This window comes from Scylla paramamosain, chromosome 40, assembly GCF_035594125.1.
Source record: "Scylla paramamosain isolate STU-SP2022 chromosome 40, ASM3559412v1, whole genome shotgun sequence".
Classification (NCBI taxonomy): Eukaryota; Metazoa; Arthropoda; class Malacostraca; order Decapoda; family Portunidae; genus Scylla; species Scylla paramamosain.
Genome location: NC_087190.1, coordinates 12,983,118 through 12,996,603, shown reverse-complemented (window position 1 = coordinate 12,996,603; position 13,486 = coordinate 12,983,118). Strand labels below are relative to the sequence as shown.

Below are 13,486 nucleotides of genomic sequence, written 5' to 3'. Positions count from 1 at the left end.
AGAAGAGCAGTTTGCGTGAAAATAGCGGCAGAAGACAGCAAGAGATGCAACACTGCGGCGATGAGAGAGAGAGAGAGAGAGGAGGAGAGAGAGAGAGAGAGAGGAGAGAGAGAGAGAGAGAGAGAGAGAGAGAGAGAGAGAGAAGACAAACAAGTAGAACCATAAAAACACCCTTCAAAACCCCGCGTCACCCTCACTATAAAGGCTCTGGGAAGTAGTGAAGATGTAGGCAGAAGTGTTTACAAAAGAAGTGTTACAAAATGCGTCTCTTCACTCACCTCAAGTTTCGAACCAGTAGGGAAGTTTATGAACCTTCTCTTCCGATATTTGGCAATCTTACTCTCCGCTGGTATATTCTGCAGCCATTCGGGCGTCCCTAAGTCATCCCCTAACGCCACGCCCACGGAGGACGCCCCTGGAGACCCCACCACCAAGCTTTCCTGCCCCTCCGTGCCACGCCGAGTACCACCACCATCACCGCCACTGATGTAAACAAACACATCTTGGCTCCACAGAAAACGAGGTAGATGTGAGTCTGGCCCAGAGTTTCCGTTCCTATATATACAAGTCTCTAACAGTCTCTCTCATTATCTTGGCTATTTTAATTCGCTTCTGAATGGGATTTAGGGCAAGGATGATTAGGGGGGAGGGGAGAAGGGGAAGAGTAAGCGGCAAATTGATTCTTCTTTTCCCTTCTCCTTACTCGTCTTCCCTCTTCCTTTGGTCAGGTAAATGTGATCTCAATTAGTTAATGAAAGGCAGGTAAGGGTTTGGGAAGGGCCCCGTGATGTTACCTGATGGTTCTGTCATGGTTACTGTCCTTCTTCTTCTTCTTCTTCTTCTTCTTCTTCTTCTTCTTTTTCTTCTTTTCTTCCTCTTTCTTTTGTTTTGTTCGTTGGTCGGTTGGTTAGTTCGATGTTGTTGTTGTTGTTGTTGTTGTTGTTGTTGTTGTTTCTCCTTTTACTTCTTTTCCTCTTCCTCTTCTTTCTCCTCCTCCTTCTCTTACATCCCCGCATTACTACTACTACTACTACTACTACTACTACTACTACTACTACTACAACAACAACATCTCCCCCACAACCCAGTCTATTTTCCTCCGCGAAGCAAGGAAACAAAAGCACCGAGGGGAGACTAACATATTTACATCTTCGGGAGAAATCTCGGGGAAAGAAAACGGAGGAAGATTAAGGAAGATTATAGAAATTGCTCCATTATCAACATCATTATACCGACCGTCTCTCTTCATTCGTAACCCACTAACCTAATGCAATGTCCGCCTCGCTATACTGTTAATTTCAGTTGCTGGGAATAAAAAAAAGTACGTTCTATGAGTATTAATAATAACCATATGCGTGTACGATGATACTTCATATATGGTACGAAAGTGGAAGGAAGGATGCGTAAGGTAGTTTATGGGAGGAAAAAATGTTTAAATATTACGATACTGGAATGGAGAAAGGATTTATAAGTATATGAAAATAAAGACAAAAAAATGTTTTAATTTATATTAAAGACAGAAATTAAAATATTAAGAAACGTATGAAAATGAGATGGAAAATATTTTTAAATTGTAGAAAAGTGTAAGGGAAAATATTAAAAATGTACGAAAGTGGAAGGGAAAATATTTAAAATCGTACGAAAGTTTGAAAAAATATTTAAACTCGTATAGAAAATAAAAAAAAAATAAAATCATACGAAAGTGAAAAGAAAAAATATAACCGTTACGAGAAAAAGAAAATGAAAACATAGAAAAAGACAAATAAAATCGTACGAAAGTGTGGAAATTAGTGTATTTCGTTGTACAGATTTATGTTCATGAGTTTCAGTACGATAATTATGATTTTTTTAATTTCTTTTTCTTTTTTTTTCTGTAATATAATTAGTTTTGATGCAAGCTTTGTATTTCCACCTAATCAACTTAGTTATCTTTGTTTCCTCTCCTTTATTTTTATTTCTCTCTCTCTCTCTCTCTCTCTCTCTCTCTCTCTCTCTCTCTCTCTCTCTCTCTCTCTCTCTCTCTCTCCTCCTTATTCTTCTATAATTATCTTTTTTTCTCCTCCTCCTCCTCCTCCTCCTCCACTTCTTCTTTATCTTCTTCTTCTTCTTCATCTCCTCCTCCTCCCCCCCCCTCCCCATCCTCCTCCTCCTCCTCCTCCTCCTCCTCCTCCTTTCCTTATTCTTCTACCCATCCATTTCCCTACCATTCATTCCCCTTCCTCCTCCTCCTCTACCTCCTCCTCCTTCTCCTCTTCCTCCTCCTCCCAAACAAAGGACACTGGCCGCTGCATCCCCCCTTCCCCCCCTCCCACACACACACACACACACACACACACACACACACACACACACACACACGGGGCCGTCCTGTCTCGGTGTACAGGTAAGCATAGATTTGGCCTTCATTACGGTTTTGCTCAGGTATGTGTGTGTGTGTGTGTGTGTGTGTGTGTGTGTGTGTGAGGAATTCTGTTATTTTATTATTTTTTTTGTTTGTTTGTTTATTATTTGTTTGTTTATTGATTTGTGTTTGTTTGTGTGTTTGTTTTATTGATTTTTTGTTTTGTTTTTGTTTTGTTTGTTTGAGTGTACGATAATTTTCTTCTTTGTTTATTTGTTTTTTTTTTTTTGCTTTTATTTATTAATTTTGTTTGTTTCTTTGTTTATCGTTGCTGTTATTATCTTACTCTTCTTCTTCTTCTTCTTATCATTATTATTATTATTGTTATTATTATCATCATCATCATCATCATCATCATCATCAATTTATTTACTTATAGCAATTTCTCTGTATGTGAGTCAGTACTGAGCTGTGTTAGGGGGAAAAGAAAATACTTCGAACATTTTGTGAAGGAAAAATAAATAAATAATACGACTAACTATGATATTAGCCACATGTGACAGTGTAATAATATCATTTTTCACTTTTTTTTTTAGTTTAATTATCGAACAAAACACACACACACACACACACACACACACACACACACACACACACACACACATAAAAGAACTTTGACATTTCTAGATAAAATAGACAAGATAGATAAGTAATAATAATAATAAAATCCAGTATCATATAACGTTATTTTCTCACTATAGTTATAATTTTCCTTTCATTATCAAACAAAACACTTACAAATGAAGGAGCTTGACATTTGTAGATAAAGTAGATTAAATAGATAAAACAATAATAATAACCTAACCACAACTAACATTACATAACGTCATTTTTCACACCCTTTATAATTTTCATTCAATTATCAAGCAAAAAAAAATACACGCATAGAAGAAATTTGTTGTTTGTGGATAAAATAGACAAAATAGAAAAGTGGCACATGGCAACTTTTCTCCTTCCCAGAATGTAAACAAGGACTGACGTTACTTACTCATGCTATCATTTATTATTCTATTACTTATTCCCTGCGGTACTGTGGCGAGTGGCGAGTGGTGAGTGAGGAGAGGAGTGAGGAGTGAGAGTGATGAGAGTAGTGAGTGAGTGGGGAGAACGGTGAATGAGTCATGAGAGAAACTGACTCATCGACAGGTGGGTGACAAAATGAATAAGTTTTTACCGCAAATAATCTCTCTCTCTCTCTCTCTCTCTCTCTCTCTCTCTCTCTCTCTCTCTCTCTCTCAGGGTTTGTTTCATCTTGCACGTAGAGAGAGAGAGAGAGCAATATTTAACTCCCATCACCATTCTCATTTCCCTGTGTATCCTGCAGGGGCGAGAGAGAGTGAGAGGGAGTGCCTTGGTGACCGCCCCAGCTATGGCTTGCCACAATTCCCTCAACGACGGCCACCTGGGGGAGTCCGTGGTGCTGCCCAGGGTGAGTGTCAGGGGTGCTGAAGGGGGGGAGGGGAGATTTGTGTTGCTTTTTTGTGTTTTTGTCGTTGTTGTTCTTGTTGTTGGGTAGAAATAGTAAATTTATAATAGTAGTGGTAGTAGTAGTAGTAGTAGAAGTATTGTTATTGTAGTGGTAGTAATAGTAGTAGTAGTTGTTATGGTAGTAATAGTATTAGTAGTATTGTTGTTGTAATAGCAGTTTTAATAGTAGAAGTAGTAGTAGCAGTAGTTGTACTAAGAGTAGTAGTATTGTTCTTGTATCAGTGGTAATAGCAGTAATAGTAGAAGCAGTAGTAATAGTATTATCATTATTATTATCACAAATATCATCGTAACCTTTCAAATTCTCTCCCTCCCTCCCTCTCCCTCCCTCCCTCTCCCTCACCCCATCCCCCCCAAGACACAAGGTTACGATTATGAGTTTGTGCCAACGCTGGACCCCAAGTATGAGTGTCCCATCTGCCTGCTGGCTCTGAGGGCGCCCCTGCAGACTGCCTGTGGCCACCGCTTCTGCAAGGACTGTATCTACAACTCCCTCAGGTGTGTTGGTGATCTTTAGAGAGAGAGAGAGAGAGAGAGAGGATAATTTTTTGTATTTTTCATGCTTTTCTCTTTTTCTACGATGTCTTAACTGTGTGTGTGTGTGTGTGTGTGTGTGTGTCTGTGTGTGTGTGTTGGTTTGTTAAGTCATGATATCTTTCTCTCTTTTTCTCTCACCCTTTCATGTACCAGTCAGCCCTTCACCCCTCACCATTCACCCCCTTCACCCTTCACCCCAGACCTATCCATCCCATTAATCGCCTTTAGACACCCACCCATTACCCATCACCTATTTATGACCCATTGCCCATCACCTCCCATTACCAGAGGACTTAACATCCATCAGTACCCATTGCATACCCATCACCCATTAAATTTCCTCTTAGAACCCATTTTAAGCATTAGTACCCATTAAACACCTTCCCATTACCATTATCTGAGGTTATCCTTCCCCATTCCTCCATTAACACCCATTTAGACACCCATTACATACCCATCACCAGACACCCATAACCCATTGTATTCACTATTACCTCTATAAACACCCCTTCAAATATTTACACCCTACCCAGTAACACTCCCCTTAAAATCCCATTACTCCATCACCCCCCTTACCCATTACCCCTTACAGTGAGTCAAGCAGGAGGTGTCCAATTGACAACACCCCTCTGAAGGAGACGGACCTCTTCCCGGACTCCTGCGCCGAGAGAGAGGTTCTGCAGTTGAGGGTGAGGTGCCCAAACACTTCTCTAGGCTGTTCCCAAGTCCTGGACCTCATGTATATTGAACATCACACACAGGCTTGTAGTTTCCAGGTGTGTGGTGTGTGTTCGTGGGTGTGTTTGCGGCTGTTGGTTGGTTCGTTTCTTGTTTTGTTTTGCGTTTTTTTCGTTTTTTTCGTTTTTTGCGTTTTTTTCGTGTTTTGTGTGTGGGTGGTTTTTTTCCGTGTGTGTGTGTGTGTTTGTGTGTGTTTTTTCTCGGTTTGTTTATTTGGTTTTTGTTTTCTTTGTGTTTGTTTGTGTGTTTGTTTGTTGGTTTGTTTGTTTGAGGGGGTTATCTTATGTTTTTTGTTGTTTTTACGTTTGTGTGTGTTTGTTTCGCTTAGTTTCCTCTCTTGTGCGTGTTCGTTTTTTCTTTGTTTTTGTGTGTGTTTGTCTATGTTTTGTTGTTTGTGTATGTGTGTTTGTTGGTTTGTTTTTCTTTATTTTTTCTGTTTTTGGGTGTGTATTTATTTGCATATGTGTTGGTGCGTTTGTTAGGAGTGGCATGAGGACATATAGGTGTGTGTGTGTGTGTGTGTGTGTGTCATATTTTCACAGTATTAAGTCAAGGTGGTAATATCGCATCTTTTAAAATTAATGCATATCTTTACACTGGCATTTGACACATTTCCTTCATAACAAACAACTCTACATCATTTATAATAATTTCTACATCCACCTGTGAAGATGAAATAGTTTAAACATTGAATAATCTACTATTTTTACCCCCTTCTCTTCCCTATAGATGCTGTGAAACTATATAAATCTTAAGTTAGAAGCCTTTACAAACAGCCAGTCATTCAATTTACTCCCACTCTCTCTCTCTCTCCCCCTATCTCTCCCTCTCTTTCTCTCTCTGCCAGCCTGTGTTGTGTCCGAATGAGTGTTCCGCCACAGTGCTGCAGAAAGAACTGGACCATCACCTTGATTCTCAGTGCCTGCTGCGTCTCAAGCTGTGTGCGCTGTGTGACCTGCCCTACCCATTCAACGAGGAGCAAGTATGACACGCACACACTCACACTGACACACATACGCACACACGCACTGACACGTTCTTGTTATCTGTCTGTTTGGATAAGTCTCTCTCTCTCTCTCTCTCTCTCTCTCTCTCTCTCTCTCTCTCTCTCTCTCTCTCTCTCTCTCTCTCTCTCTCTCTCTCTCTCTCTCTCTCTCTCTCTCTCTCTCTCTCTCTCTCTCTCTCTCTCTCTCTGTATCTCTGTATCTCTTTATCTGTATATGTCTGTTTATTTGTCTATCTACCTGTCTATCTGTCTATGTATCTATCTATCTGTATATATATGTAACTATCTATCTATATTTATCTATCTATCTATCTATTTAACCATCTCTCAGCCTATGTGTCAATGTATCTAACCATTTCTCAGTGTATCTATTTATCTATCTGACCATCCATCACTTTAACTATCTATCTGTGTGACCATCTCTCACCCTATCTGTCTATCTATCTGTCTGTTACCTTGACTATCTACCTAACCATCTCACTATACCTATCTGTGTGACCATCTCTCATCCTGTCTATCCATCTATCTATTTAATCCCTCCCCCCTCCCCCCCACAGCTGCACCTGGCCACCTGTGCGCAAGTAATGGTGTCGTGTGAACTGTGTGGGTGTGTGGTGGCGCGGGGGGAGCTGCCGACGCACCGTAGTGACAGCTGCCCCAGGGTGGTGGTGGGGTGCCCCTACACAGAACATGGCTGCTCCCACAAGACTGTCCGCGCCGATCTGGACGCCCACCTCAGCCAGTCCACTCAGTACCACCTTCATGTGTGTGTCTACTGTAACCTAACTTAACCTAACCTAACCTTACTTAACCTAACCTAACCTAGCCTAACCTTACTTAACCTAACCTAACCAAACCTAACTTAATCTAACCTAACACAACTTAACCTAACCTTATTTAATTCAGTCTAGTGTAATGTAGCCTAACTTATGTTACCTAACCTAATCAAACCTAAATTAATCTTAACCCAACCTTACTTAACCTAATCTAATCTAATGTAACTTAATCTAACCTAACTTAACCTAACCTAATGTAACCTGACCTTACCTAACTTAATCTAACCTCAGAAATGTGCAAATTAAATTCTGTAAATCAATTCACTATACCCACAAACACCGCACCACACCACACCACACCACACACCACAAAGCACCACCATTCACCACCCTTCAAGATACAGATACATTTTAATTAACAGACACCCATTTCTTCCTGTATCCACTATTTTTTGTCTCTATCTCCATTTCATATACACTTTTCCTACACCACACCACCACAGTAGCACCACTAAGCACCGCCGTCTCCCCACAGCTCCTGTCGTCAGCCCAGAAGCGCGTCACTGCCCTGGTGTGGGAATTGAGTCGGTCCGCTGGCATGTGGGGGCAGTCACCAAGCGGTCTGGGGTTCAGCAGACAGCCCAGCCTCAGGAGCCAGCTATCGGCCACCTCCCCAAGCCCTGACCGGCAGCTTGGGGAGGGTAGCTGTGGGGAGAGAGGGCTAGTCTTCCCATCCTCAGCCCTTAAACTAGATGGCACACCTCCTTCTAAGCTTCATCTCAGCTTCTCCCAGCTTGCAATTGTCGGGGAAGGCGCCACAGCACTGGAGGAGGGGAAGACCGGGGAGGACGGCAAGGCAGGGTTGGGGAAGGACCTGGCTGGCATCCACCACCAGCAGGAGGCAATACTGAAGGACCTGTGTGGCAAGACGCTGGAGGTGAGTCAGGGGCTGCTGCAGGTGAACATTAGCCTGAGTAACCTGCAGGCGCGGGTGGAAGAGATGGAAGGATGGGTGGCGGCAGAGCTGGGCGAGGCGGCGCGGGGCAAGTACTGCCAGGGGGAGTACGTGTGGCGCCTCAAGGACTTCCCGGGCACCCTGGCTGAGCTGCGGGAGAAGCCAACGAGAGTCATCCACTCCCCCGGCTTTTACACATCCCCCTTTGGCTACAAGTTCTGCCTGCGACTCAACTTGACGAGGGGGAGCGGCAAGGGGGAGCGGGGCGGTGAGGAGTGGCTGTCCCTCTTCATCCACGGCATGCAGGGCGAGAACGACGACTTCCTGGACTGGCCCTTCTCTGGCATCATCACCTTCTCCCTCCTGGACTGTGGCGCGGGGAGACCCAAGGCACACATCACTGAGACCCTCCACAGCAGCCCAGACCGTCAGTCCTTCAGCCGGCCTCAGATGCACCGTAATCCGAAGGGCTTTGGTTACACAGAGTTTGCGCCACTCAGCAAGGTGGTGGAGGGGTCTGGCAGGGCGGAGTACGTTCACGAGGGCACGCTGCACATCAGGGCCACCGTCAGGCTCCAGCAGCAACACCAGGGCTCCACTGGCAAGACTGGCTGCATCTGTCAACACCAGCAGAAATCTCAGAAGGTTTGATGAAATGTTTTGTTATGTTTATTTGTTAAGTTTTCAGGTTCATCAACAGAAGTCACAGAAGATTTGTTGAGATGTTTTTGTATATTTATTTGTTGTCTAAGTCAACAAGTGCATTTTATCTGTGTTGGGTGGTGTGTCTGTCAACTCCAGCACAAGTCACTGAAGGTTTGATGAAGTGTTTTGAAATATTCATTCATTAACTTGCTTCACAGTTTTTTATATATATAATTATTTATTATTATTTCTTTTTAGCCCTTTTTTTAAGGTTGTGATTTTTAGGTGACTGTAATCTCAACTGTTTTATCACTACAGTGCATAATGAACAAACTGCACATGAATCTCAGAAAACATTTAAACACTTAAAGATTGTGGGACTATAGCAGGATACAAGACCACAGTTACACACAGAATATCTCCCTGTACAAACTCATACTATTACTACTACCACAGACTATACTGACCGCCAAGCATCACTGTCAGATACAACTCCTGTGGGTATGTGTGGCCAGCTGTGGTGTGCCTAAGGTATGTGTGTGGGTATGTGTGGCCAGCTGTGGTGTGCCTAAGGTATGTGTGTGGGTATGTGTGGCCAGCTGTGGTGTGCCTAAGGTATGTGTGTGGGTATGTGTGGCCAGCTGTGGTGTGCCTAAGCTTCTGGGGTGTAATGGAGGCTGATGGGGCTGAGGGTGTGCGTGTGTGAGTGCGTGAGTGTGTGCGTGTGTGTGGTGCCTTGTCTGGGCCGCCCCGTGTGGCATTGCTAGCCTGGTATATAGGTATATTTAATTAATTTCACCTGTAACATTATTTCTTGAGGTAATTGATCAGTTCCCCTCCAAATGTCTTCCCACAGTATAGGTAGATTTAATTAATTTCAGGTGCAAAAACAGGTAATTGATCAGTTCCCACAGGTTGTGTTCTTCAAGAGTTCACGTAATACTCAATCTATCTCTGTGTTCTCCTTATTCCATTATCCAGATGTATTAGTTTATCACTCTGCTCTGAAATGTTATCAAGTCTTCTTTGTGTTCTTGTCTCTGTTCCACTCGTGTTCTTAATTCACGACTGTTCTTAGATATCATCATTTATTTCAGTTATGTTCTCTTGGCCTGCTGCTGCGTCTTCTGTAACAGGTGCCTATAGGTGTGTTCTTCAGGTATGATTATTACCAGGTGTGTTCTTCAAGTATGTTCAGGTGTTCTTTATCAGCAGGTGTGTTCTTGAAGGCTACACCACACCTGTTCCTCTCATCACAGGTGTTGGGTATTGTCATTAATTGTATTCTCAGTCAGTCAGTCAGTCGGTCATTCAATCAGTCAGTCAGTCAGTCAGTCAGTCAATCAATCAGTCAGTCAGTCAGTCAGTCAGTCAGTCAGCCAGTCAGTCAGTCAGTCAGTCAATTAGTAAGTCACAGTCAATCATTATTCCTGCATACTTCATCTGACTACATATACCTTAATTAGTCATGTATACCTTACCTGTACACCTAATCTACTCATATAGTATACTTGGCCTGTATATCTCACCTGGCCTTGTATACAGTACCTGCCAATGTAAATTTCGCTGTATTCATAACCTAGCCATCTATATCTCATTGTATACATCACCTACTCTTGTATATCTGTGTATATCTAATTTTGGTCATGCATATTCCACTGTATACTTTATCTGTTCATGTGTATCTTGCTATGTATCTTATCTCTTCACTTCAGTTTACCGGTGATGTATAATTATGTATGATTCTTGTATTTGGGTGATCTCTTGCTTAGCTTTATAAATGTGATCGTTTTCTGAGTCATTCCCTCATGTGTGTGTGTGTGTGTGTGTGTGTGTGTGTGTGTGTGTGTGTGTGTGTGTGTGTGTGTGTGTGTGTGTGTGTGTGTGTGTGTGAATGCCATGCTCATATATGCCAACAAGTGATTGATGTTCCTGTCTCTGTCATTCATGTGGTGTCTGGGTAATGGCTTGCTGCTGTTTGTTATTGCACCTTTTCAGATGCTTCAATTATTTTGTTATCTAAGTATAATTCCAGTCAGGTCTCTTTGAACTTGCGCCAAATTTCATCACATGACATTACCACCATTAACTTCATTGCACCATCATTAACCCTTTCATTGCACCAGCATTAACCCTTTCAGTACACCTCATTAACCCTTTCAGTGCACCATCATTAACCCTTTCAGTGCACCATCATTAACCCTTTCAGTGCACCATCATTAACCCTTTCAGTACACCTCATTAACCCTTTCAGTACACCTCATTAACCCTTTCAGTGCACCATCATTAACCCTTTCAGTACACCTCATTAACCCTTTCAGTACACCTCATTAACCCTTTCAGTGCCAAATTTTACCACATGACACTCATCATCATTAACTCTTCCAGTGCAATATACAACAATTTGCAGAAGAAAGAAGACAAAAAGAATAGATTTTGCAATTTCTACCCCAGCATTATTTGAAAGTAGGTACAAAACAAGAATAGCTGCCTTAGAGTGACTAGTAAATAAGGAAAGATAGGATAGGTAGCAGTGAAAGGGTTAAAAAACATATTTCCTATTTCTTCCTCCATCCGCAGAGTTTCTCTAAGTCTTTCCGTCACTCCTTGCATGAACCGTCACCATTTAAGTTCCTATGTCAGTCATCTGTGTTGTTCTCCTTATGTTCTCTCCCTCCTATGTTCTCAAATGCAAGTCCGTGTTATAACATGCCGGCTTGGTGTGTTCTATCTCGCTTTCACTATGTTATCAAAACCCACCTGTGTTCTTATTGTGTTGGCATTGTGTTCTTTTCTCTGTGTGTTCATTGTGCTAGCCTGGTGCCCTGCATTCTCTAACTCGCCTGTGTTCTCGTGGATTGTATTGGAAGTTGTTGTGTCATTGTTTTTTTGTTTTTTTTATGGGTTTATCAATGAGTCTACACATTTAACAGGTTGTAGTGGAAGTTATTAGGGTTTTCAAGGATAAGAATTTCACTAACCAGTCCTGATATCTTACAGTTTAATCTCTCTCTCTCTCTCTCTCTCTCTCTCTCTCTCTCTCTCTCTCTCTCTCTCTCTCTCTCTCTCTCTCTCTCTCTCTCTCTCTCTCTCTCTCTCTCTCTCTCTCTCTCTCTCTCTCTCTCTCTCTCTCTCTCTCTCTCTCTCTCTCTCTCTCTCTCTCTCTCTCTCTCTCTCTCTCTCTCTCTCTCTCTCTCTCTCTCCTGAAACGGCAATGCTCAAAGGTTTCTGTCCATTACATTAAGAAAGGGAAGGAATTAGTGATGGGAAGAGATGATAGTATTAGCACAATTAAAGCCAAACATTCCTGTGTATAAGTATTCTCCTGGACGCTGTGTATTAAAGAACAGTATTTTCTTACTATTTGATATGAATGAAGAGATTATTTGTGATATGTCCTAAGAGAGATGATTTAATGCAGCAGGTATATTGAAGCTGCTGTGATGCAACAAGATTATTAATACCTTTGTGTAAAAATAAAGATGTATTTTATTCATATTCCTTGTTTTTGTTGCATTTTGTGAGTGGAGGAAGGAAAGCAGTACAGTGGTCAGGGGTGCTGGTCACAGTGGCCTTGACCTTGCAGAACAGCACTGTGAGTCACTCAGCGTGGTGTAGGGATGCCACGATACAGGCGTGGTGTGTGGGGGAGTGGTTATGAGGTGAAGTCTGAGGCATTTAGGGCACCACGTGGTTTGGGTACCAAGTGTCGCGAGCACCAAACATCCTTAGACCGGTTTGCACTCAGGCTGGTCTGCTGGTTGTGATGGATGCAGCACTATGATGGGGCCTAATAACTCTGTGAGTAGCAGGTTAAAGGAACTTTGCCCAGGAATCTTTATTATGAAATGTGTGTGCCATTCTGCCCATATATGTGCCTCTGAAGCATGCAAACAATTATCTGATGCTATTGAACAACTAGCTCATGATGTCCACAACACATTCAAGAACTCTTCAAAACGATTGGCACAATTTGTGGAATTTCAAGAGTTTGCTGGGGCTCAAAAGCTTAGGATTTTATTGCCATGTAGAGCGTGCTGGCTTTCCTACACGGCTGTTGTGAAAAGGATGTTTGAGCAGTGGGGCCCTCTTCAGATGTCCTTTACTGAATTAAATTTTCAACAGACGAAAACTTGTGGTAGCACAGTTAGAAGTGCTTATGAACAACTGCACAATCCATTTACCAGGCTTTACTACTGCTTCCTTTCTTCAGTATTACCAAAGTTTACTCAGCTGAACCTCTTATTTCAAAGTGAAAGAGTGGTCATAACTGAATTGCACAGGCAAGTTTGTAATTTATATAAAGAATTGCTACTGATGTACATGAACCATGAATACATTGTGAAAACCATGCTTTCAAAAGTTGATCCAAGATATCAACGTGAGTTCCTGATGCTAGAGCAGGTGTATTTGGGTGCATCTGTCTTAAAAACAATAACAGACAATCCAGAATTAAGCAAACAAAAAAAGGAAATGTATGAGTTTCGCTTCCACTGCAGATTATTTTTGATAGTAGCAGCAGAACAGATCAGGAAGAGATTTAATTAAGGAGATGAAGTCCTTTCAAGAATGCATATGCTGGAGCCAGCCAGTGTTCTAGGCATCCAGGCATCTCTTGCACAAACAAACACACACACACACACACACACGAGGACAGACAGGCAAAATACGTAGAGAGAGAGAGAGAGAGAGAGAGAGAGAGAGAGAGAGAGAGAGAGAGAGAGAGAGAGAGGCTGTACTTAAGCAATTATATCTTTCCATACCACAAAAACCACACACACACACACACACACACACACACGTACGTTTCCCTAAGGGCGTTACATCACTGTACGTGTGTGTGTGTGTTCTATATCTCTAGGGAAAAATCTTTCAAGAGAGAGAGAGAGAGAGAGAGAGAGAGAGATGAGGAAACAAGGAAGAGAATGAAAAATAAATAA

General features: G+C 42.2%; 2 protein-coding genes across 7 annotated transcripts in view; one reads left to right on the top strand and one right to left on the bottom strand.

Moving 5' to 3' along the window:
• The window catches only part of LOC135092645 (uncharacterized), a 4,970-nt gene extending 4,160 nt beyond the window's left edge, over positions 1–810 (bottom strand). Inside the window, exons 1-2 of the mRNA XM_063991247.1 lie at positions 795–810; positions 279–535 (exon numbers count right to left, since the gene is read on the bottom strand). Coding sequence (XP_063847317.1) covers positions 279–535; positions 795–810 — 273 coding nt within the window. The remainder of the gene's footprint in view (positions 1–278; positions 536–794) is intronic.
• On the top strand, positions 508–12,044 carry LOC135092485 (TNF receptor-associated factor 6-like). Of its 6 annotated transcripts, none has more exons than XM_063991042.1 (8): positions 508–529; positions 3,726–3,830; positions 4,248–4,387; positions 5,019–5,202; positions 6,012–6,146; positions 6,728–6,934; positions 7,482–8,546; positions 9,644–12,044. In XM_063991042.1, the coding sequence occupies exons 2-8, from the start codon at positions 3,771–3,773 to the stop codon at positions 9,677–9,679; spliced, it is 1,827 nt and encodes a 608-aa protein (XP_063847112.1). In that variant the 5' UTR covers positions 508–529; positions 3,726–3,770; the 3' UTR covers positions 9,680–12,044. The 6 variants fall into 6 exon arrangements, 4 of the variants coding, with proteins under 4 accessions (XP_063847112.1, XP_063847111.1, XP_063847113.1 ...); XM_063991041.1 differs by lacking the exon at positions 508–529 and adding an exon at positions 3,331–3,364; XR_010262886.1 differs by lacking the exon at positions 508–529 and adding an exon at positions 3,343–3,450 and having other exon boundaries at positions 7,482–9,119; positions 9,204–12,044.
• Positions 12,045–13,486: the final 1,442 nt, after the last annotated feature.